The sequence below is a fragment of the Bos indicus x Bos taurus genome, chromosome 5 (assembly GCF_003369695.1).
Source record: "Bos indicus x Bos taurus breed Angus x Brahman F1 hybrid chromosome 5, Bos_hybrid_MaternalHap_v2.0, whole genome shotgun sequence".
Taxonomy (NCBI): domain Eukaryota; kingdom Metazoa; phylum Chordata; class Mammalia; order Artiodactyla; family Bovidae; genus Bos; species Bos indicus x Bos taurus.
Window position 1 is genome coordinate 85185924 of NC_040080.1, and position 25902 is coordinate 85211825.

The 25902-nt window shown below is 41.8% G+C and overlaps 1 protein-coding gene across 2 annotated transcripts in view; it reads left to right on the top strand.

Annotated features, from left to right (window-relative positions):
* The window catches only part of ANO6 (anoctamin 6), a 234930-nt gene that overhangs the window by 39684 nt on the left and 169344 nt on the right, over positions 1-25902 (top strand). Inside the window, exon 2 of one of the 2 annotated variants that reach the window (XM_027542645.1) lies at positions 13891-13950. The exons of the other annotated variant lie outside the window; for it this stretch is intronic. Coding sequence (XP_027398446.1) covers positions 13891-13950 — 60 coding nt within the window. The remainder of the gene's footprint in view (positions 1-13890; positions 13951-25902) is intronic. 2 annotated transcript variants of the gene reach the window in all.

The window sequence follows — 25902 nt, forward strand, 5'->3', positions numbered from 1 at the left end:
ATGCTGTTTCCTGTCTGTGTGCTCTTCTGCCTGTAACGTCCACCTCTAACTTTTCTTATTTACTTCTGTCCCTACTCTGGGATTTAGCTTAAAGTCACTCATCCCATAATGTTGACCATTAGGATCTCAGTGATAAAATTATGTGAATTTGTGTCTGTTTCATTCAGTGGACTCTTTTTCTCCAGAATAAGGAACTTACTAGAAGCTGGAAATAAAAGATGATTAAGTTACAACCCATACGTACCCTCTGGTTGCCGATAATGTAGCTGGACATGGAAAAGAGTTCGACACTGAGAATGGTGACAAGTTGAGTCTGAGGTGGGTTCTCCAAGGTGCTTGGCACAAGATAGAAATTCAAAAACATTCAAACTGAACAGTATGCCCCTCCTCATAATCCATGTATGGGCTTCAGGAGTTTGTGAATCTCCAAAATGTGTGTATAATATTTTATGTTTATGTGCTTCTGAGAAATTTTCTGGAGACGGGATCCTAGAAATTCACCATTTTTCCAAAGAGTTGCTTGGCCTGTGAAAGGTTAAAAACCATTCTTGATGAGTATTCTACCACTAGAAATGGGTGAGGCCAGGGGTGGGGGATGAAAAATGATCAGAAGATAAACTGCACCTAGCTGCAGCTGATGGGGATGCATGTGGGCACCCACAGGGCAGTCACTCACCAGCTGGGACCACCGAGGGCCTGGTCACCATCGGCACTTCTGGTAGTGGCTCCACACCCGCTTTTCTAGTTCCTTTCAGCAAGCAGGCCATTCTTCCCTCTTTGTTTGCTCCATCCAAGTCATTACAGTGTTCTTTTCCTGATAGTCAAAGCAACTCTCCAGGGCAGGAAGCACGATGAGGTTGAAAGCCTCGGAAGGGAATGGAAGCACCATATGTTTTATTCTGAAAATAAAGAGGTGAATATGTGAGGAGAATGTGCATGTATATGCAGTAACCAAAGCAGTTCAGTGACAGTGGTGTTAAACAGACTGCATTAACAGACTGCAACATCATTAACCCCCCAGAGACACTGTAGGGTCAGCTCCTTCATTGCTCAGCAGCCAGTAAAGAGGTGTGTGAATTGCCTGACTCCGTCCGGGCAGGCCCAGTGTCCTCCTCTCCTGCTCCTTTCAGCTATAGTAACACCCTGGGCATACCTCTGTTGTAGAACATGTCGCACTGTGGTGAACTTGGTAATACTCTTTTCTTCCACAAGTCAAGACTAGCTTCTTTTTGAATGCCCAGGTTTTAGTGCTAGGCCCAGGACGTGTTTATTGAGAGAATGCACTTGAGCTTTCTAGCCTGAGGGTAGTAGGGTTCAGAGTTTAGCCTGCACAAAGGAAAACCTGAACAACTGAAGATCTCCATTATCTTTGCCTGGTTCCTTTCCTCCTTTGCCCTGTGAGGCACTGAAGAAAAAGAGATGATAAGAAAGAGAGCAGATATTCTGCATAGATAAGACTGCTCTTGAAGGAAGAGATTTGATGCATTGTTGAATCTGATACAATCTCAGAAGCTATCAGCTTGCTGAACACTGTTGATAATGATGAAGCAAAGGAAGGGACAAAGGTTACAATGGAAGCAGACGTGGAGGGCACTCTTGGTCACACTTGGATCTGTCTCGGGAGTACCCACACGCCCCCATCAGTTACCCCAAGTCAAGTGACCTTCAGAAACATAATGATTAGTTGTATTTTCCAAGGGCAACACTGGTATGCATAGAACAGGTGACTGCCTTGTGTGAAAGAATTCAGAGGATTCCTTATAGTGTGGGGAGAATTCACAAAGGCCCCGAGGAGCCACAGCGTGTTTAAAGCAATCAAAGATTTTAAGATGGGAACATTGAAGAAGGAATTGAAGGGTGGCTTCATGATCTCAGGTGTATGAAGTACACAGAGTATAGTGATTAATATTTTCCTATTACTAAAGAAGGCTTCCCAGGTGGCACTAGTGGTAAGGACCCCACCCCGCCCGCTCCCCCGACCCTGCCTGCTCCCCACCCGCCCCCCCCCCCCCGACTGCCAATACAAGAGATGTGGGTTTGATGCCTGGGTTGGGAAGATTCTCTGGAGTAGAAAATGGCAACCCATTCCAATATTCTTGCCTAGAAAATTCCATGGGCAGAGGAACCTGGAAGGCTATAGTCCATAGAGTTGCACAGAGTTGGACACAATTGAAGTGACTTAGCACACATTACTAAGGAACAGAGAATAGAAAATTGTTTTGAACTATATCATGAGGGCTTCTGAATTAATGGGATAAACTAAAAGATTGTTGAAACTATCTTCCTGTACTCCAGTCATGTTAACTCGATGAGTTATAGACAGTTGATTATTTCATTTATACTGTTGCTTTCCCAGATTAGACACTTGATCGAAAGAAGGAAATAGAAGAAAACCAGTGATACAGATTGAGCACCTACTGACCGCAGGCTCTGCTCTGGGTTTTCCTATGTCTTGGATTTGTTGATATCATCCCATTTAATACTCAAGGGGCAGGTATTGTTATTGCTATTTATTTGAGGCCAGGAACACTCAAGATGACAATCACAGGTGGCAGTCCTAGGTCTTTGTTATATGTTAACTTCAGTCCTGAGTTAGTGCAACTCCAGAGGCCTTTCTTCTAATTTATCTGTAAATGTGATGAATCTCATGTTTACTGAGGCCTTCTGGATGCCTCATTCTCTATGAGGCCTTCCAGACTGGCCCATCCCAGGTCCAGAAAGATTTCACCTCTGAGAACAACCGTGCATTTGATCCAGTTTGGCACTTGAATGTCCAAAAACAATCATCTGTTGCTATTCTCAGCCAGGACAAAATATACTTAGGGAGAAGAAAATTTGTAATATGTGCTTTCTAGCATAGCAAGAAGAAAAAGACATTTCAGTATAATAAAGTTAAAAATTTTAATCCTGTTTGCATGCCTTTTGAGTTGTCTTCACAGTGTAGGCAAGCACAGATGGTATGCAGTATACAAGCACATCAAGGATCATAGCAAGGTGAATGGTTCCCATCCAGACGAAACCTGTTGATATCCAAACCTTCCTATCCCCAACAGCTGCCATACCACATATTTTTCTGATTGTGAGTGTTATACAGTCAGCCCTCTATATCCACAGGCTCTGCATCCACAAATTCAATCAACCATGGATCAAAACTATTCCAAAAAACATTTCCAGAAAGTTCCAGAAAGCAGAACTTGAATTTGCCACAAGCCAACAACTGTTTACTTAGTATCTACACTGCATTAGGAGAAGGCAATGGCAACCCACTCCATTACTCTTTGCCTGGAAAATCCCATGGACAGAGGAACCTGGTAGGCTGCAGTCCATGGGGTCGCTCAGAGTCGGACACGACTGAAGCGACTTAGCAGCAGTAGCAGCTTAGCAGCACACTGCATTAGGTATTATAAGTAGTCTTCAGTTCGGTTCAGTCGCTCAGTCGTGTCCGACTCTTTGTGACCCCATGAATTGCAGCACGCCAGGCCTTCCTGTCCATCACCATCTCCCAGAGGTCACTCAAACTCACGTCCATCAAGTTGGTGATGCCATCCAGCCATCTCATCCTCTGTTGTCCCCTTCTCCTCCTGCCCCCAACCCCTTCCAGCATCAGAGTCTTAAGTACTGGAGTTTCAGCTTCAGCATCATTCCTTCCAAAGAACACCCAGGGCTGATCTCCTTTAGAATGGACTGTTTGGATCTCCTTGCAGTCCAAGGGACTCTCAAGAGTCTTCTCCAATACCACAGTTCAAAAGCATCAATTCTTCGGCGCTCAGCTTTCTTCACAGTCCAACTCTCACATCCATACATGACCACTGGAAAAACCCTAGCCTTGACTAGATGGACCTTTGTTGGCAAAGCAAAGTAGTCTAGAGATGACTTAAAGCATATAGGAGGATATGTGGAGGTATATGCAAATACTTCACCATTTTATATGAGGGACTTGGGAATCCTGGATTTGGGTAACTTGAGGGGATTCTGGAACCAGTCACCCACAGAGACCAGGGGGCAACTGTAAGTGGACCATTGTAGATATTTTGGGGAAAAAAAACAGAAAATTGTAAATAAAACAAAAATCACCCATAATGAGCACCTTAATGTACTTCTCTCTGGTTTTTTTAAAACACAGAATTTTATATAGAGTTTAGACACACAGTATCCTGTCTTTTCACTTAACTTGCCTCATAAGCATTTCCTAATATTTATTTTTCACTGTGGCAAAGTATACAATACATAAAATTAATTTTTATCCAATTTCAGGCTTCCCAGGTAGCTCATAAAGAACCCACCTGCCAATGGAGGAGATGCAGGTTCGATCTCTGGGTCGGGAAGATCCCTTGGAGAAGGGAATGGCTACCCACTCCAGTATTCTTGCCTGGAAAATCCGATGAACAAAGGAGCCTGGTGGGCTACAGTCCATGGCGTCTCAAAGAGTCAGACAAGACTTAGCGACTAAGCACACATACCCAATTTCAGATGTATGATTCAGTGGCATTATATATATTCACTGCTCTTGTGTTTTAGGATCTTTTCATCATCAGCATTCCTTATATTAAAAAATGCTTCCCTAAACACATTTAATAGCTGCAAGATACTCCACAAGGCAGAATTGATGTAGAAACCTTTGCTAGCAAACATGTCACAAATAGTTACCGTGCTCACTGTGAGGTAGACTTTATGGGTGAAGCTGTGAACAAAACAATTTTTGCCTCCTGGATCTTAAGTCTACTGAAGAGGTTGTCTACCAGCTAGCAGTTTGATTATTGTAGAGGGTAAGCATGGGGCTGTGGAGGAGAGTTTACAAGTTGAGGTTCAGTTCAGATCAGTCGCTCAGTCATGTCTGATTCTTTGTGACCCCGTGGACTACAGCACGCAAGGCCTCCCTGTCCATCACCAACTCCTGGAGTTTACTAAAACTCATGCCTATTGAGTTGGTGATGCTACCAACCTTCTCATCCTTTGTCATTCCCTTCTTGTCCTGCCTTCAGTCTTCCGCAGCATCAGGATCTTTTCAAATGAGTTAGCTCTTTGCATCAGGTGGCCGAAGTATTGGAGTTTCAGCTTCAATATCAGTCCCTCCAATGAATACTTAGGACTGATTTCTTTTAGGATGGACTGGTTTGATCTCCTTGCTGTCCAAGGGACTCTTAAGAGTCTTCTCCAACACCACAGTTCAAAAGCATCAATTCTTCAGTGCTCAGCTTTCTTTATAGTTCAACTCTCACATCCATACATAACTACTGTAAAAACCATAGCCTTGACTAGATGAACCTTTGTTGACAAAGTAATGTCTCTGCTTTTTAATATGTTGTCTAGGTTGGTCATAGCTTTCCTTCCAAGGAGCAAGTGTCTTTTAATTTCATGGCTGCAGTCACCATCTGCAGTGATTTTGGAGCCCCCAAAAATAAAGTCAGCCACTGTTTCCACTGTTTCTCCATCTATTTGCCATGAAGTGTTGGGACCAGATGCCACGATCTTTGTTTTATGAATGTTGAGCTTTAAGCCAACTTTTTCACTCTCCTCTTTCAGTGGTAAGTTGAGGTACCATTTACACAATCATCCCTTGATTATTGTATCTCTAAGGTGTGGCAGATTATTTTACTGTTATGAGTAAATACTGTGACATAAGTGTAGGTATAAATATTTGTTCACATTTCAGATTATCTTATGAAGATTTTGAAGAAGAGAACTACTGGACTACTGCTTGTGACAGGGTCATAAGCGTGTTCTGTTAGATCTCTGGTTGTTGTCAATCACTGTGCCATTCTCAAGGTAGAGAATGGTGACCTAACATTTTCATTGCCTATTGCACCTGGTGAACTCTACCAGCTTTTTAATGAACATATGTCTTATTGCACTCAGCAGGATTGTGTGAAGCATTGGGGTTGAGTGAAGAGCGTTATCTCACTGGGAGGAGCATGGGAGTGCAGAGGCAGAGGGATCATGGCCGAAGTGGACATTGCACAGGGAACATTTGGACTGTCTGGCTGTTTGTACTCATTTCAGAGGCTTTGGTTTGGATTAGGCTTCACGGCTGTGCTCTGTGTATATGCTGACAAGCTTGGCTCTCTTCTGTGAAACTCTAGACGAGTACACTTGAAACCCACTGTGCAATAAAAATAGCCTATTAAAAAAAAGCATCTGTTTATCATCTGGACAGAAAACTTCCGGTCTGTTATCCAAGCTACAAGAGACTTTTGGATATGGTGCAGTATTGCCCTGTTCAGACACACATGAAGAGTCAAGGGCTTAGAGAAGTTACACATTCTAAAGGAGATCAGTTGGGTGGACAAAGAAGAGAAATTCAACTCGTTCTCTTGATTTATCTGGTGGTCGCCCCATTACCTGACCATGTTGTCTAAGCCTTTGTTTTTCTCTTTACAAGAACGCTTTTTTCTTCCCATTCCTAAATTCCTGATTTTGTTCTCTGCTGTTTTCTTCCAAGATTTTACTCATTTTTAGTATTGAATATGTATGTTGTTATTTAGTTGCTAAATTGTGTCCAACTCTTTTCCAACCCAGACTCCTCTGTCCCTGAAATTCTGCAGACAAGAATACTTCTTTGGATTACCATGCCCTTCTTCAGGGGATCTTCCCAACCCAGGGATAGAACCTGGGTCTCCTGCATTGCAGGCCGATTCTTTACCATTGTCTAAGGCACCAGCGAACCATATTTATGTAAATGTGGGCATATTTTTTTATGTGTAATAACTCTTCCCTCTAAGGTCAACTTGACCAAAAAAAAAAAGTTCACACTGTGTTGTGTTGGACTCAATGCTACTATCTTCAGTAGAATTTCGTCTACCTATTGACTCATAATATAGAGCTGTGAAAGTGAAGGTCGCTCAGTCATGTCCGACTCTTTGCTACCCCATGGACTATAGAGCTGTGGTCCAGAAAATGATCTTAAAGAGCCAGAGCACCAAATTTGGTCTGAGGCTGTCAGCCCCACTATGAGGTGAAAATTATTATGCAGTTGGAAAATTCTGTAGTTTAGATTCTAAACAATTTCTGGTAATCAGTATCTCAAAATAATTTAGTTATCAGGTCCTTTAATTTATGAGAGAAAAGAACAATTCTTCATTTATCTGAAGTCTTTTATGTTGTCTCTTCCATCCTTAATTAAAAAGGCATTGGCATTTTCATTATGAAAATATTTATTTTGGATTTATAGCTAAGTCTGTTAATTTTTCATTCCAATCCCAAAGAAAGGCAATGCCAAAGAATGCTCTAACTGCCGTACAATTGCAGTCATCTCACATGCTAGTAAAGTAATGCTCAAAATTCTCCAAGCCAGGCTTCAACAATATGTGAACTGTGAACTTCCAGATGTTCAAGCTGGTTTTAGAAAAGGCAGAGGAACCAGAGATCAAATTGCCAATATCTGCTGGATCATGGAAAAAGCAAGAGAGTTCCAGAAAAACATCTATTTCTGCTTTATTGACTATGCCAAAGCCTTTGACTGTGTGGATCACAAAAAACTGTGGAAAATTCTTCAAGAGATGGGAATACCAGACCACCTGACCTGCCTCTTGAGAAACCTATATGCAGGTCAGGAAGCAACAGTTAGAAGTGGACATGGAACAACAGACTGGTTCCAAATAGGAAAAGGAGTACGTCAAGGCTTTATATTGTCACCCTGCTTATTTAACTTACATGCAGAGTACATCATGAGAAATGCTGGAATGGATGAAGCACAAGCTGGAATCAAGATTGCCGGGAGAAATAGCTATAATCTCAGATATGCAGATAACACCACCCTTATTGCAGAAAGTGAAGAAGAACTAAAGAGTCTCTTGATGAAAGTGAAAGAGGGGAGTGAAAAAGTTGGCTTAAAGCTCAACATTCAGAAAACTAAGATCATGGCATCTGGTCCCATCACTTCATGGCAAATAGGTGGGGAAACAGTGGAAACAGTGGCTGACTTTATTTTGGGGGCCTCCAAAATCACTGCAGATGGTGATTGCAGCCATGAGATTAAAAGATGCTTGCTCCTTGGAAGAAAAGCTATGACAAAACTAGACAGCATATTCAAAAGCAGAGACATTACTTTGCTGACAAAGGTCCGTCTAGTCAAAGCTATGGTTTTTCCAGTGGTCATGTATGGATGTGAGAGTTGTACTATAAAGAAAGCTGAGTGCAGAAGAATTGAAGCTTTTGAACTGTGGTGTTAGAGAAGACTCTTGAGAGTCCTTTGGACTGCAAGGAGATCCAACCAGTCCATCATAAAGGAAATCAGTCCTGGGTGTTCATTGGTAGGACTGATGTTGAAGCTGAAACTCCAATACTTCGGCCACCTGATGCGAAGAGCTGACTCATTTGAAAAGATCCTGATGTTGGGAAAGATCGAGGGCAGGAGGAGAAGGGGATGACAGAGGATGAGATGGCTGGATGGCATTACCAACTCAATGGATATGAGTTTGGGCGGACTCCGGGAGTTGGTGATGGACAGAGAGGCCTGATGTGCTGCAGTCCATGTGGTCGTGAAGAATTGGACACAACTTAGCGACTGAACTGAACTGAACTGTTAATTTAGTGTTTGAAAACTGATTAGCCTTAACCTGTATAATTACTTTTATACAAAATCAACTTAAAAATTGATTTTGGAGTATCTTGACTTTTAAAGATCATTTCAGACATCTGATTTTCCTGTGTTAGGTCTCCTGTATTTGATATATTAAGTTCTTGAGAAATGAGGAATGAATACTGTACACTGCACTTCCAAAATAGCCATATCCATCCTCTGTTTAAGGGACTTGAGAATCCAAGGAGACATACCCTGCTTCTGCACATGGCGCTTTTCTCTCACTCATTTCTTTGTCTAGCTTCTAGCATGGAATACTCATGATGATAACAGCAATTGCATTTTCTTAAGTGCTTACTGTCAGGCCATGTGTTGTGCCCACTTTAGTGTTCACAGGCATAGGTATGGAGATAGGGTAGTGTGATGCCCATTTTATAGATTAGGAAGCTGAGACGGTTCCCAGGAGGTCACCTGATTATCTCCTTTGAGTAACCCATTGGTTGATTCCTGTCATTTCCCTACCACCTCTGGTCCAGTCTGTACGTCAGTGCTGGACCCATCTGTGTTCTTTAATATTCTCTTTTAGAAACACCTTTAAAGCCTCCCCAGACTTTAATCAGTCTACAGGTTGGCCCCAACTTCTTTTCCTTTATGTCCCACAACCTCCTTACAGGACCTGCCTCACAGACCCCGGGGTGAGATACTGTGTCTTTTCCCCACTGCCCCCACGCAGGCAAACCCCTGTGTGCCAAGCACTCTGTTAGGATCTTAGGTACACAGTTCTTGGTTCAAAATTTTATACTCAGTGCCCAGGCAGACCTGGACACGTTACCTCTCCTTAGCCTCTACATGTCTAATCCCAAATTGGTTTCCAACTCTTGCCCTTGGTGAAACTTTCCCTAACCAGTCAAAGCAACAGTGAGTCTGCCTTCCTCTGAATGAGACCTCCACTGATTGTACCAGATATCTGCCTTCAAGTTTTGATCTTCTTTTCATGTGCCTGAATCTCAGCCTACTTCTGGGTTATGGAATCTATAAGTAAAGTCTGTTTCAGCTTATCTTTGATTACTAAACTCTAGTTTTTAAAGGAAGGATTGATTAATCTATAAAAATATATTAAATTTCATAAATTTTAGTCTTGGAATATCATACTTTTAATAAAATATATTGCATTGTGACCTGAGACCACATGTATTAAAGTATAAAAAATTAGATGGGCGCCTAAATATGTCATATGGCTGTTTCTCTGGACTTTTTTTTTTAGAAACCCAGATACCACATCTTTTATTTTTTTAATTGATTAATAGTATTATGGTTACACCTTCTTCTTCATTAGTTATCGGCGCAAGAAGAAAGCCTGTTGAATATAAGCTAAGCCTTTAAAAGACACTAGTAAAATATCTTGAACTTTGAGGTAGTCCTTTGAGTTATGGGAGTTGTTAAAAATATCGTAAAAGATAAATGACATAGATGGTCTGAGTCCTGACTGAGGTGGGAAACCTGTTAGTCCTGGCTGAAGTCACTAAACGGGGTCACCCTGATTTGGTCAGAAGCACAGTGAGCCTCAGTTTCTTCACATGTCAGATGAGGCCATCTACATCATTGCAGACATGGTGGGGTTTTGACCACTGAAGACTTGTGGGTACCTCTCTCCATTTTACGTTAGTCTAAATTGCATCCATCTATTTGTGTATATACAAGTATTCCTGGGAGATATTGTGGGCTCAGTTCCAGACCATGTGAAGCAAAGAATGCAACAAAGCAAACATCACAATAAAGTGAATACTGTGATAAAGCAAGTCACACATTTCTTGATTTCCCACTGCATATAAAATTTTACACTATTCTGTAGTCTATTAAGTATATAATAGCATTGTTTCCTATAAACAATGTGTATAACTTCATTTAAAACTATTTTGTTGCTAAAAAATACTAACCATTACCTAAAAGTCAGAAAGTCATCTGATTTTCACTATCAGAAAGTTAGCATCTTTTTGCTGATGGAAGGTCTTGCCTTGATGTTGATGATTGCCTTTTGATCAGGGTGGTGGTTTCTTGTGGCAGTTTCTTAAAATAACCCAGCAATGGAGTTTGCCGCATCCCTTGACTCTTCCTTTCACTTGAATACTTAAGAGGCCCTTGTAGGGTTATTAATTAGCCTAGTTTCAATATTGTGGTAAGTATCTCAGGGAATAAGGAGACCCAGGGCAAAGTAGCAGGATGGGGAACAGCTGGTCAATGGAGCAGTCAGAACATACACAGTATGTATCATTTGTGGTCTTATGTGGGTGCAGTTCATGGCGCCCCAAAACAATTACAATAATAATGTCAGAGATCACTGATCCCAGATTGCTGTAACAAATATGACAACAGTGAAAAAGTTTGAAATGTTGTGAGAATTAGCAAAATGTGACACAGAAACATGAAGTACCAAATGCTGTTTTGGAAAAATGGTACCAACAGACTTGCTCAATACAGGATTCCCCCAGACCCTCAATTAAAAAAAAAAAAAAAAAAGCAGTATCTGCAAAGTGCAGTAAATGAAATGCGATAAAATAAGGTCTACTTGTACTGTGTTAGTGTACTAGGACTTCCCTACAAAATACCAGACTGGGAGGGTTGAATGCTAGCATTTATTTTCTCACAGTTCTGTAGCCTGTGAAGCCCAAGGTCAGGGTGTCAGCAGATTTGGTTTCTTCTGGGGCCTCTCTCCTTGACCTGCAGACCTCATCTTCTCACTGTGTCCTCACACGGTCCTTCCTGTGTGTGTGAACATTCCCAAGGTCTTTCCGCACCCATATTTCCTCTTTTTTTAAGGACACCGATCAGATTGGAGTAGGGCCCACCCTAGCAATGTCGTTTTAACTTCATCATCTCTTTAGAGGCCTGTTTCCAAATAGAGTCACATTCTGAGGTATCAGGAATTAGGGCTTCTACAGATGAATTTTGAGGAGACACAGTTCAGCCCATGATATCTATTTAAAATAGCATTCATTTAAAATTACTTATAGACTAGTACAAAGAGAAAACCAAAAATAGCCTTCCTAGTTAATGCCTGTTATTTAAAAGCATTGGGGTGGTAGGTACAGGAAAAGATAACTCAGACTGTATTGAGGTTGTAAAAGGAAGAATGACACCCTCCTAGCCCCCTCCTCCTACTCTAAGGCAGCTTCTTTAAAAACATTTACACCAATACATGTTTACTATATGGAGTCCAGGAGCATTTTTTTCTCGGCCCTAATGTATCATCCAGAGTACATATTATGTCACATGCTCTGAATTCGCCTTCTTTTAAGTGGCTATCCAATATTCTGTTGTGTGCATACCAGATTTTAATTTAACTAGTCATTTATTAATAGGCACTCAGGTTGTTTCCAACCTCCCCAGCCACCACGCCCCACCCCCCCGCTTTATAAACAATGGGGTTCTTTTAAATACGCATTGTGGAAAGAATAGTAACAGTTCACTTAATAAAAATAACTGGCACCCGATTTTGGTGACAACAGCCAATGTTTATCACCTTCCTGTTTCTTGGTTTTTACTGGGATTGTTGTTGTGAAAGGTGCTTGTCTTTCTCACCCTCCAGTCCCTGACCTTATGCTAATACCTCTTCTTCCTGCATAATGTGAAGGGAGGACCTTCTCTGGGTGGCCTTGGATCATCTCTGTACAGTGGTCCTTCCTCCTCAGGGGGAAAGGCTCTCCCAGCTCAACAGTCATAGGCTATTTCTAGTTAAGCAAAACCATTTTTCTTGCAAGAATTGCTGTTTCTGTGTCCGCAATGACACATGAATCCTTTCTGGCTGCTCCGACCCTTTGGACAGGGGCCAGCTTTCTAATGGAATGCGAACAGTCTTGCTGCTGATCAAGATTTACAGCTGAGACCAGGATGACCAGCCGCTCATTGGATTTGCAGACCCTCCAAGCTAACAGCAGCAGCTCCAAGATTAAGTGCAGAGCAGGGGCCCCAGCCCTGTTCTCTAGGCCCTCTCTCTGTCCCCAGACCCAGCCTCCTGGCCACAGGTATCATCTGGTGTTATTTTATAAGCTGTGCCACCATGCAGATGTTCTTTTCTGAAGAATTACTTTCATTTCTGACTCATTTCAGGAAATGAGGCAGTCTATCAGAAGTGCTCTTCATTTCCAGACCTCCAGAGAGTTCATTTTCTCCTGGGATTTCTAACCACATGTGGGCAGTGCTTTATTTACCCAGATGTGGGAAATAACAGTAATGAACAGCCTTCATCTGAAGTAGCCCTTACATCCCTGAAGAATCCCACGTGAGGGCCCAGAGGTAGCTTATGCTCTTATTAATGTAAATATTTCTGAGACTTTGGTTTCATGACGCTTGTAGACATGCTGTGTGTATGAGCTTGGTGCAGGCAAAATATAATTTAGCAACAGATTTAAAAGGTAGTCTGGAGCGTTTCTAATTACTGTTTGTTTAGTTCAGCATTGCCTAATAAGTGGATTTAAGTAACCTTGGGGGTAGGGAATGTAATGTTCATATTACAGTCAACCATGCAAATCAGATTCAGAGTATTGCAGAGAACACACCATGGACTCATTTTAAAGACGCAGTTCATGGAATTTTGAATTTAGAACTGAGAGCATTTTGGGATGGACGTTGTCTACCTGTCATGCATCAACGTGAATTATACACATATCCAAAATCAACCTTACTGTGGGGTACAACCCTGTATAAAATCTATTGGTAGCTTTTGACACTCAGTTCTTTTTTTTAATTTAACACAAAAAGTCTTATTCTTATGGGAGAAATGGGCTTTTCTTTCCTTCCCTTTTCCATCTTTCACTGGCCATATCGGAAACTGAAGTTGCGAGAAGGCCTAGAACAGTGGTTCTCAACCTGAGCTACACCGGGGAATCAGCCTGGGAACCTTCAAAAATACTGATGCCAGGCTCCCACCCCAGAGAGTCTTGCTTAATTTCTGGGAACGCAGGCTACACTGGGAGGATGTGACGGTGCACTAAGGGTTGAGAACCGCAGGCTTGAGGGCTCATCTCACCCAGTGGTTCTCAGCCTGGACTGCAGGTAAGGATCACCTGGAAAGCTGTTGCAAAATCAAAACCACATTTTGTGGGGGATCCAGGATCCAGGATTTTTAGAAAGCTCCCAGACGATTTCTGACGCACTGCAAGGGTTAAGGTCAACTGACACAATCTAACCATTCCATATCATAGATGAGGGAAAGGAAACTGGAAAGGTCAGATGGCTTGCTCAAGGTCGGATCCTGGTTGTTGTGCAGGCACGTCTGGAATTCAGGTCTGATGCCTTTGACTGGTTTGTCTGCTGCCTAGCCTGGCCCAGGTATATTTGTTTGTTTTATTTATTGATGCCTCCTCATCCTTTAGGTAATGTTCCTGCCTCCAAGAGGCCTTTAATGGCTCCTCCCACTCTCCCATCCAGCCTGGGTAAGATGTCCGTCCTTTATATTTAACAGCACCCTCCTTACCATTCCCCTTGGACTGTCAGCTCTAGAAGGACAAGATCCATGTCTTTCTTGTCCTTTTGGTAATTTGCTGGCATAGGATGAAGAAGTGCATGCTCCGTAGTGTCTTCACACGCTAGCAAGTTGACAAAAGGACAAAGACAGCAGCCTTGTCCTTCTAGAGCTGACAGTCTGAGGATAATATTTGGTGAATTGAAGTTCCCTAACTCTTTATTTGCCAGTTAGCCCTCATGAGTTGTTAAAAATAATCTACTCCTTTTGAAAGTAGCTTCTGAGAGCAAATGTTATTGTTTCCTCTCCAACTGCCCACTCTGCTGTGGGTCAGGATCTCAAACACAAAGACTGCCCACCCTTGCCTTGCAAGAGAGAGACTTGGGAGGGGGAGAGTTTATCAAGGAGATTTTGATGAAAAAGTAATGAAAGCAAGATTTCTGTGACTTTACCTGTTGCTCAGGGTAAAGCGTGTTTATAACATCTAGGGACTTCCAAATAACATACTTACAAGTGTACGTGGTGGTTGGTGGTGGTGGTGTAGTTGCTAAGTCGTGTTCGACTCTTGCAACCCCATGGACTGGGAACCTACCAGGTTCCTCTGTCCGTGGGATTCTCCAGGCAAGAATATTGGAGTGGGTTGCCATTTCCTTCTCCAGGGGATCTTCCCAACCCAGGAATCGAACCTGGGTCTCCTGTATTACAGGCAGATTCTTTACTGACTGAGCTACAAGGGAAGCCCTACACACAAGTGTGTGTAGCATCAGTGAAAGGGAGCACCTAGCGTTACCTTAAGACAAATTGAAAATAATACTCTTTTATAAAAAAAATTTTTTTTTTAATTTTCTTTATCATGTTGTGTATGTAACTGATTAACCACATCTACTAGCATAGCTGAATTAAATCCTTTGGCTTCTCTGGGTTAGTATTTTAAAGTCTGTTCAACTGATTAAAAGACTACTGGGGAGATCAAGATGGCAGAATAGGATACAAAACTCACTTTTCACATAAGCATATCAAAAATTACATCTACAAATAGAATAATTCTCACAAAAAACCAGCCAGACACTCGGGGAAGATCTCTTTAAATGACCAGAGCTGCTCAAGAAAGATCCCCATGGAACTGAGTAGGACTGAAAATAATGAGACCAGCTCCCCTGGCAGGGATCTATAAAGGAGAGAGTGTGTGCACAGGCAGGTTGCTTTGTGAAACTCCTCTGTCTGCTGGGACACCTGCCAGGACTGATAGGCAGCTGGGGGGGCGGGGACTCTGCTCTTGAGGAACATGCACATGCTGGCCTGCTAGCAGTCAGGACAGAGTGAGTCCAGCACTGACACTGAGGACTGCCACCTCGCTGCATTTCCAAGCCTGAAATGCATGCTAGGTGGGGCAGCTAGTATGTGCTAAAGTCCTAAAACTCCAGCGAAGGGACCCTGGGAGAAGACTTGGTCTAGCTTCATGGTGACAGCCTGGAGGACTTGAAGTGTGGTCCATTGTTAGTGCGAGCAGGGCAGGGTATGGGTCCACCAGTGGAGCTCCATTGTTATTGATAGCTACCTCATAGCGGGGCTCGGCTCTGGTGGTTTATGCTTTTGTAAGCATGTACAGGGTGGGGGTAGGGCTGACATCTGAGCTTATTAGCCATCCAAGAGTGGGGGCAGGTTTGAACAGCAGTGGACTTTGTTCATGCGCGTGTGACATGGCTGATGGCATCACAGAATCCCATGTCCTCGGTGGACAGTCCCGGGCAGGAGTGTGTCGCAGTTTCCTCCTCAGTAGGAGTGTTTCACCCACTTCACACCAAAGCTTGGAGCTAGATCTGGGGTGGACAGATCTAGGAAGAGACCTGACACAGAGGCAACGTAGGTCCCAGGCCACGGTTCAGTCACCTTAGTTTTTGGAGCCACAGTGCTCTGGCCCCTCCACCAGCTTAGCACTAGGTCTGGGATGAATATACCAGAGAACGGAATGTGACCTTGGGCTAATTTGGGCAAAATTGTGGATACCTGCGTGGGAAGCACGTAGGTCCACTGTGACGACATTCGTCTCACTTGCTTCAGCGCTCACCTCCTTAGGGGCAAATTATATATTTAAGGGCAGTGGAGCTTTATTGAACCTGACCCTCAGGATTTCTGCTCCAACAGCTGTGGAGCAGACCTCACAACTGAGAGGGCTGTGACAGCCATGGAGCAAAGAGGAGGCACTGCCCAATATCCAGTGCAGGAACTGGACACTAGAATGTCAGTCACACCCCCTATCAAGGGGATAATGCCCAGCATGCTCTGAGGAAAGATGTGGCAGGCATTTATACCAGAAATAGCCCCAGCACCAAAAATATTGGACACCCTATGCAGGAATGGATGTACTCAGTCCCTCAGTCATGTCTGATTCTTTGCAACCCCATGGACTGTAGCCTGCCAGGCTCCTCTGTCCATGGTATTTTCCTGGCAAGAATACTGGAGCTGGTTGCCATTTTCTCCTCCAGGGGATCTTCCTGACCCAGGGATCAAACTCATGTCTCCAGCATCTCCTGCATAGAAATAGAGGCAAGAATCTATAGGAAAGGGAAAAATCATAATAGGAAAGGCAAATATATAAAATGACTGAAGATCATTTAGTTGAGCCAGTACATAGATTAAAAAGAAAAATCAGAATTTTTTTTTTGTGAAAGTAGTTATAACTACAATTAATAGAAAAGATAAACAAGAAGAAATCAAATAGGACCTCAAAATCACAAAATGTGGAGGGAAGGGAGTAAAAAAAATCTTTTAGAATGTGTTTGAACTTATATGACTAATAGTCTAAAGCCAGTCATTATAGTTACAGATCACCATACTTAAAAACCAAGGTAACCACAAATCAAAATTATATAGTAGATTCACAAAAATAAATAACAAAGGAACTCAAGAATAATTCAGGAGGAAACCATCAAATCACAAAAGGACAAACAGAAGAAATGAACAAGAAGAATTACAAAGTCAACTAGAAAATAAGGTTTAAAATGGCAATTATATATTTATCAAGAATTACTTCAAATGTCTTTGGATGAAATGCTCTGAACAAAAGACATAGAGTTACATATTGGATTTAAAAAAAAAAAAAACAAGAACCTACAATATACTACCTATGAAGGACTCATTTTAGGCTGAAAGACACGCATAGATTGAAAGTTGGGGGATGGAAAAAGATATTTCATGCAAATAGAATCTGCAGGAAAATAGGGTTAGCAATACTCATATCAGACAAAGTAGGCTTCAAAACAAAGTCCATAAAGAAAGACAAAAATGGGATGGGGGGACACATGTATACCTGTGACTGAGTCATTTCAATGTATGGCAAAACCCAGCACAATATTGTAAAGTAATTAGCCTCTAATTAAAATAAATAATTTAAAAATACCAAAAAAAGACCCTACATAACAATAAAGATTAATACAAGAAGAGAATTTTACACTCATTAACATATGTACACCCAGTTTAGAAACACCTGGGCTTCCCTGGTAGCTCAGGTGGTACAGAATCTGCCTGCATTGCAGGAGACCCCGGTTCAATTCCTGAGTTGGGATGTTCCCCTGGAGAAGGGATAGATTACCCACTCCAGTACTCTTGGGCTTCCCTGGTGGCTCAGATGGTAAAGAATCTGCCTGTAGTGCAGGAGACGTAGATTCGATCCCTGAGTTGGGAAGATCTCCTGGAGGAGTGATGGCAATCCACTCCAGTATTCTTGCCTGGAGAATCCCCATGGACAGAGGAGCCTCATGGACTATAGTCCATGGGGTCACAAAGATTTGGATACAACTGAGTGACTTAAGCAGAGCACATAAAAGCACCTAAATTTGTAAAACAAATACTAACAGACATAGAGGGAGAAATTGACAGAAATACAGTTAGAGTTGGAGACTTTAATACTGCTCTGACATCAATGGACAGATCAACCAGACAAAATTAATAAGTCAACAGAGATATCAAATGACACAATTTAACTTACTTAATATACAGGACAGTACATCCAAAAAATACCGAATACACATTCTTTTCAAGTGCGCCTGAAACAGTCTCTAGGATTGACCACAAATTAGGACACAAAACAAGCCTCAACAAATTTAAGGGGATAGAAATTATTTCAAACATCATTTCTGAGCACAACGGAATGGAACTAGAAATCAACCACAGAAAGAAAAACAGGAAAACAAAATGCATCGAGACTAAACAACATTTTTCAGCAAAACCAGTGGATCAATGGTGAAATTAAAGAAAAAATAAGAAAATTCTTCAAGTTCAGTGACAATGAAAACACAACCTTACAAAAGTCTATAGGATGTAGCAGAAGCAGTTTAAGAGTTAGAACTGGACATGGAACAACAGATTGGTTCCAAATTGGGAAAGGAATATGTCAAGACTGTATATTGTCACCTTGCTTATTTAACTTATACGCAGAGTACATCATGCAAAATGCCAGGCTGGATGAAGCACAAGCTAGAATCAAGATTGCCAGAAGGAATATCAATAACCTCAGATATGCAGATGACACCACCCTTATGGCAGAAAGCAGAGAGGAATTAAAGAGTCTCTTGATGAAAGTGAAAGAGGAGAGTGAAAAAGCTGGCTTGATACTCAGCTTTCAAAAAATGAAGATTATGGCATCCAGTCCCCTCACTTCATGAGAAATAGATGAGGAAACAATGGAAACAATGACACTTTATTTTCTTGGACTCCAAAATCACTGCAGAGGGTGACTGCAGCCATGAATTAAAAGATGCTTGCTCCTTGGAAGAAAAGCTATGACCAACCTAGACAGTATATTAAAAATCAGAGACATTACTTTACTGACAAGGTCTGTATAGTCAAAGTTATGGTTTTTCCAGTAGTCATGTATGGATGTGAGAGTTGGACCATAAAGAAGTCTGAGTGCCAAAGAATTGATGCTTTGGGGCTATGGTGTTGGAGAAGGCTCTTGAGAGTCCCTTGGACTACACAGAGGTGAAACCAGTCAATCTGAAAGGAAATCAATCTTGAGTATTCATCGAAAGGACTGATGCTAAAACTGAAGCTCCAATGCTTTGGCCACCTGATGTGAAGAACTGACTCACTGGAAAAGACAGGTAATACCACCAAAATACAAAAAATCTGAAGAAAATGCTGTTAACAGTTTGTCAACCTAGAAGAAGTGGATGAGTTTCTAGAAATATATACCCTGTCAAAACTGAATCAAGAAAAAAGATACTTTGAACACACAAATCACTAAAAATGAAATAGAATCTATAATAATAATAAAGCTCCCTACAAACAAAAGTCAAGACCAGAACGCTTCACTGGGGAATTCTACCAAACATATAAAGAAGAACTTAAACTAGTCCTTCTTAAACTATTCCAGAAGATTAAAGAGAAGGGAATACTCCCAAATTCATCTGTGAAGCCACCATCACCCTTATACCAAAACCATACAAAGATTCCATGAAAAAAGAAAATGATGACAGGTAAATACCTTTGAATATAGATGAGAAAATTCTCAACAAAATATTACCAAACCAAATCCAAAAAAAAAACGATCATACACCATAATCAAGTTGGATTCATTCCAGGGTAGCAAGGATGGTTCAGCATGCACAAATCAATGTGATATACCACATTAACAAAAGAAAAGACAAAAATCATATGATCATCTCAATAGAGGCCAAACATTTTTTTATAAAATTCAACATCCGGTCATGATAAAAATCTCTCACCAAAGTGGGTATAGAGGGGACATTTCTCAACATGATAAAAGCAATTTATTACAAACCCACAACCCACATACTTAAGGTGAAAGCTGAAAGCTTTTTTACCAAATTCATGAATAAGACAAAGACACCCACTCTCACCATTTCTATTCAACATAGTATTGGAAGTCCTAGCTACAGCAGTCAGACAAACAAAAGAAATGAAAGTATCCAAATTGAAACGGAGAGGTAAAATTGTCATTATTTACAGATAACATGGTATTTTATAGAGAAGCCTAAATATGCCACATGGGAACTATTAGAGCTGATAAATTAAGCAAGGTAGCAGGATCCAAAATTAATATATAGAAACCTGTAGCATTTCTTTGCCCGACAATGAAATATCAGAAAGCAAAAGTGAAGATCTCATTTATAATCACACCAAACACATACATATACACACAGAGAAAAATCTAGGTGTAAACTTAACAAAGAAGTCGAAAGACCTCTTTGCTGAAAACTACAAAAGATTGATAAAGGACACTGAAGGTGATTCAAAGAAATGAGGGGAATACCATGCTCTTGGATTGGAAGAGGATGTAGCGTTGTTAAAATGCTCCTAATACCTATAGCACTCTACAGATTTAATATGACCTCTGTCAAAATTCCCAGGACATTTTTCACAGAACTAGAACAAATAATTCTAAAACTTATATTGATCCACAAAAAAACCAGAGCTGCCAAAGCAGTACTGAAGAAAAACAAAACTGGAGGTATAACCCTTCCAGACGTTAGACAGTGCTACAAAGGTATAATAATCAAAACAGAATGGTGTTGGCACAGAAATGGACATAAAAATCAATGGAACTATATTCAATATAATAAACCATAATGAAAATAATCTGAAAAAATATATATATGTACCTGAAAAATAAAAAATGAAAATAACAATGAAAAACCATCACTCTTCTGTCATCTCAGTTTGCTTAAGGTCATGTTTATCCTATTACCTTGTTATTTGAAAATTGGTTCCAGATTTTCATTATTTATGTTTACTATTATAGCCATTACAGAAATTTGTCTTAGAATATAGTCCGTATCTTTTTACCTTATAGGTGGCCTGGAGGCTCCACATAGGGTAGCAGAAAGTTGCTGTTTTTCTCATTTGGAGAATTTAGAGTTTAAAGTTTTTGGAGTCAAGTCTACCAACATGGCACCCCACTCCAGTACTCTTTCCTGGAGAATCCCAGGGACGGGGAACCCTGGTGGGCTGCCGTCTATGGGGTCACACAGAGTCGGACATGACTGATGTGACTTAGCCACTTAGCTACCAACTGGGCTACATTGTTGGGTAGATGTTAAGATGGATGTAGAGAGGTTGCAGTCAGTAGCCAGTAATGACCCATGTGTATGAAACCATTCTGAAGTCTTACTAAGATTTCATAGGTTCAGAGTTTTCATATTCCATGTAAGTGGCATGTGGCAGAGTATAAGTGAAGCCACTGTTCATTGGGAAATCTTCCTCAAACTAATGTCCTTAAAAATTTCTGGAGAAAGCTAAGTTACTTAGCTGGAGGTAAATACACAACATTTTATATTATAATTTCATTATATTGTGGAATAAAAGTCAACATTTGTATAACTTTTTAAGGTAAGAAATTTTAAAGAACCACTTTTAAAGTGGTTCTTTAAAAGAACCATTTTAAATTTCTTTAAAATTTTAAAGAAATTTTAAAGCACCACTTTTCCAGGCTCTTCTTTGCTGCTATTTGGATGAAAAATTAAACCAATATAGGTTTTTGCTAAGTAACCAACTTCTGTCTCACCAATTTTGAAGGCTCAGGAGTACATCCAAGGGGAAGGAGGGAAAGGAAGAGTCTACTAAATATGTAAGACACCATGTTTTCATCCATATTGTGCCATCAAATATGACTGCCCAGCAAATTAGGAATTATTCACATTGATTTTTGCATGTGAAGAGGTCTGTACTCACCTCTCCACTAGGGAGCAGAGCCAGAATCTGAATCCTGTCTGTCTGATTCCAGAGTCCTTGTATTTTCCCTTAACATGGCCTTTCATGAGAATGACGATATCTCCAAAAGAGCCTGTTTATTAACTCTGAGCATTTTCTGTGCTGGTGGAAGAAGGCTGGCCTTAGTTTCCCCTAGAGTTGTTATTAAACACCAGTAAGTTAACATTTACAGACTTACGTGACACAGTTAAAAGCACGTCCTCACAATATCTTAAAAAGTTCTGGTTTTAAAATGACATGTCGTTATTGTAGTGACCCTCAAGAGTTCCACTGTATTCATTGTCATGATTTTAAAGGGAGGAAAGGAATGGTCAGCAGTGGCTATTTTTAGCCACAAGACATACAGTGTCAGATATAATTTTGTGATCTCACTCAGACATCATGCCTTTGATTTGAGGGAGGCAGCAAAGCAAAATGATTGATAGTTTATGCTTTGCCCTGCAGTTCCTGAGCTGGAGAACCCTGGCCGTACTATATGCTGTGTGATGGTGGGCAAGAGACCTGACCTCTATGCCTTAGTTTCCTTGTCAGTAAGACAAGAACAGTAACAGCTTGATTGCTGTGTATCTGCTTACAACTTTGATAAAAGTGTCCCTATTCCAGGAATGTTATCTCAGAGCATCGTTCATTCATCATGAGTCACAGAGGCCCCTGTGCTTTCTTCTGGAGCTTGTGCTTATCTCAGCAGGCCTGGGCTTGGCCGACCACTCCCTCCTTCTTGAAATTCTTTCTTTCCTTGGTTTCCGTGATGCTTCTCCATCTTGATACTGCTTACAACTCCCTCATTTCTTCTGTCTCTTCTGCTGGATCTGTCTTTCCCCATTCCTGGTCCTCAAACTTTGCAGCCCCAAGGGCTTTGTTCTCTGTCCTATTCCCCATCTTAACTTATTCCTCCGTGATCTTCACTTCCAGGGCCTCAAAAACCTTAAACTGACATGTTGACTTCACAGACTTATCTTCAGTTCCTATCTCTCCCTTGCTTTGCAGCTGCCTGTTTAATCTCTTTACTTGTTTGTCAAACAGCCATCTCAATTTTGACACGTGCAAAACCCAGTTCTTGATTTCTTTTCTAACCCTGCATGCCTGTTGTTTCTCATCTCAGTTGCCCCGCTGAGAAACTGAAGTCTTTGATCCCTGCCTTTCTCTCCAATCTCATATGTGAGCCATTAGCATCCATTCCAAATGCAAGTGCTCCTAACCTCCCACCCACACTCCTAAATCCAAGTGCAGACTACCACCAAATCTTGTGGGAATTCTGCAACCACTGCCTAAGTGAGCCTCAGCTGTGTACCTTTCGCTCCAAGTTCAGACACAGTCACAGCGATCCTTCTGTGTTAGACTTTTATAAGATCTTCAGTGGATTCCCTCCAAATAGTGTACAGTTCAAACTCTCAGCTTTGTCTCCTACTTTATCTCTTCCAGCACTGCCTGTCTCTTGAAGTGCCCTGGACACACCAGACTCTCTCTGTTCCCTGACAAGCTGCACCCCCTAGCCCTACCCCAGAACACTGTCGTCATCCCCTCTCACCTCCCAAACCCCTCCTGTCTAGAATTCCTTCTCCTGCACTTCATTCAGTTCTCTCTCAAAGCCACCCACTCCGAGCTGGCCCTCTGACTCATTTGAAATATCAGTTACTCTGTGTCCTCTTCACATGCTTTACTTGTTTTCAAAACATTTCTCCCCATCTGAAATATGCAAATGGGTATTTGTTTATTGCCTCTGTCCTCTGGCATATTGGAAAGATCCCTAAGGATGATGTTCTGGTGCTTAATACACATTTTCTGAACAACTGAAGGAATAGGGAATTAATGCTCTGGTGTGTGTGCTCAGTCATGACAGTCGTGTCTGACTCCTTGTGACCCTATGGACTGTAGCCTCCCGGTTCCTCTGTCCATGGGATTCTCCAGGCAAGAATACTGGAGTGGGTTGCCATTTCCTACTGCAGAAAATCTTCCTGACCCAGGGATCAAACTTGGGTATCTGGCATCTCCAGCATTGTCAGGTGGATTCTTTTCTGCTGAGCCCCCTGGGAAGCCCCCTAGTTCTTTGGTAGCCCTGTATTAAAAATTAAAGAGCCAGATATCTTGTTAGACCCTAATATCCCTGTCTGTCTCTCCCCCCATTTTCTCTGTACCCTTTTAGAATTTCTAAAACGTCTAGATGTACTATAGCTCTTTATTACTCATGTTACCTTACCCTTGATGGTCTAATACCTTTTCTCATCACTCTTGTGTGGTTTCTCAGGGTCATTCAAGTTCTATGTGTCTCTGCCTCCAATAAGTACATTCCCATCCTGTCTTTCTAGATCCCTGATTAGCTTTTAGCACAGTTTTCCATTCTGTTCTTGAAATTCCCTTCTACCTACTAGCCATTTGATCCTTTGCTGGCATCTCCTTTTGGGGACCTCTGAATGTGGAGAATTCTTCAAGTTGTGGCTTAGACCTGCTTCTCACTCTGCACGCTTATTGGTTCCCAGGGCTCTGCTGCTGCTGGTAAATCACATCAGTCGTGTCCGACTCTGTGCGACCCCGTAGACGGCAGCCTACCAGGGTCCGCCGTCCCTGGGATTCTCCAGGCAAGAACACTGGAGTGGGTTTCCATTTCCTTCTCCAATGCATGAAAGTGAAAAGTGAAAGTGAAGCCACTCAGTCATGTCCGACTCAGCGACCCCATGGACTGCAGCCTACCAGGCTCCTCCATCCATGGGATTTTCCAGGCAAGAGTACTGGAGTGGGTTGCTCCGTCCCAGGGCTTTACACACCTTCAATTAGCTGATGACTCCCCATTGTACGTATGTGTCCAATACTGACCTCTTCTGACCTCCAGGCCCCACATCTGACTGCTTCCTGGACACTTCGGATGCCTTGTGCTCAAGGAGAACTCTTGATTCACTTCCAGATCCTATCTCCCTGAACCTGCCTTTCCACATCCCATCTTAATACCATCATCCTCCCCATTTGCAAAGTGTCAGAAATGGGGTATTATCCTGGGTTTCTACTTAATTGTCCTCCTTGGCTCCAGTACCTTTGTTGTTGTTCAGTTGCTGTGTCCGACTGTTTGCAACTGCATTGACTGTAGTATGCCAGGCTTCCCTGTCCTTCACTATCTCCTGGAGTTTGAGTCAGTGATGCTATCTAACCATCTCATCCTCTGCCATCCCTTCTCCTCTTGCTCACAGTCTTTGCCAGCATCAGGGTCTTTTCCAGTGAGATGGCTCTTGGCATCAGGTGGCCAAAGTACTGGAGCTTCAGCTTCAGCATCAGTCCTTCCAGTAAATTTTCAGGGTTGATTTCCTTTAGGAATGATTGGTTTACTCTCCTTGCTGTCCAAGGAACTCTTTGAGTCTTCTTCAGCACCACAGTATGAAAGCATCAATTTTTCAGTGCTCAGCCTTCTTTATGGTCCAACTCACACATCTGTACATGACTACTGGAAAAACCATCGCTTTAACTATATGAACCTTTGTCAGCCAAGTGATGTCTGTGCTTTTTAATATGCTCTCTGGGTTTGTCATAGCTTTTCTTCCAAGGAACAGGCGTCTTTTAATTTTGTGACTGTAGTCACTGTCTGCAGTGATTTTGGAGCCCAAGAAAATAAATCTGTCACTGCTTTCACTTTTTCCCATCTATTTGCCATGAAGTGATGGGACCAAAGGTCTTCCCTTGGTGGCTCAGTGGTAAAGAACCTGTCTGCCAATACAGGAGACATAAGAGATGTGAGTTCGATCCCTGGGTCAGGAAGATACCCTGGATGGTAACCCAATCCAGTATTCTTGCTTGGAGAATCCCATGGACAGAGGACAGAATCCCATCCACAATCCAATCCCATGGACTGGTGGGCTACAGTCCGTGGAGTCCCAAAGAGTCAGACACAACTGAAGTGACTTAGCAAGCAACACGAATGATGGGACTGGATGCCATGATCTTAATTTTTTGACTGTTGAGGTTCGAGCCAGCTTTTTCACTCTCTCTTTTTTTTTAACCTACATCAGAGGCTTCTTGGTTTCTCTTCCCTTTCTGCCATTAGCATGTTATCATCTGTATATCTGCAGTTGTTATTTCTCCTGGCAGTCTTGAGTCCACCTTGTGAATCATCCAGCCCAGCATTTTGTATTATGTACTCTGCATAGAAGTTAAATAAGCAGGCTGACAGTACACAACCTTGATGTACTCCTTTCCCAATTTGGAATCG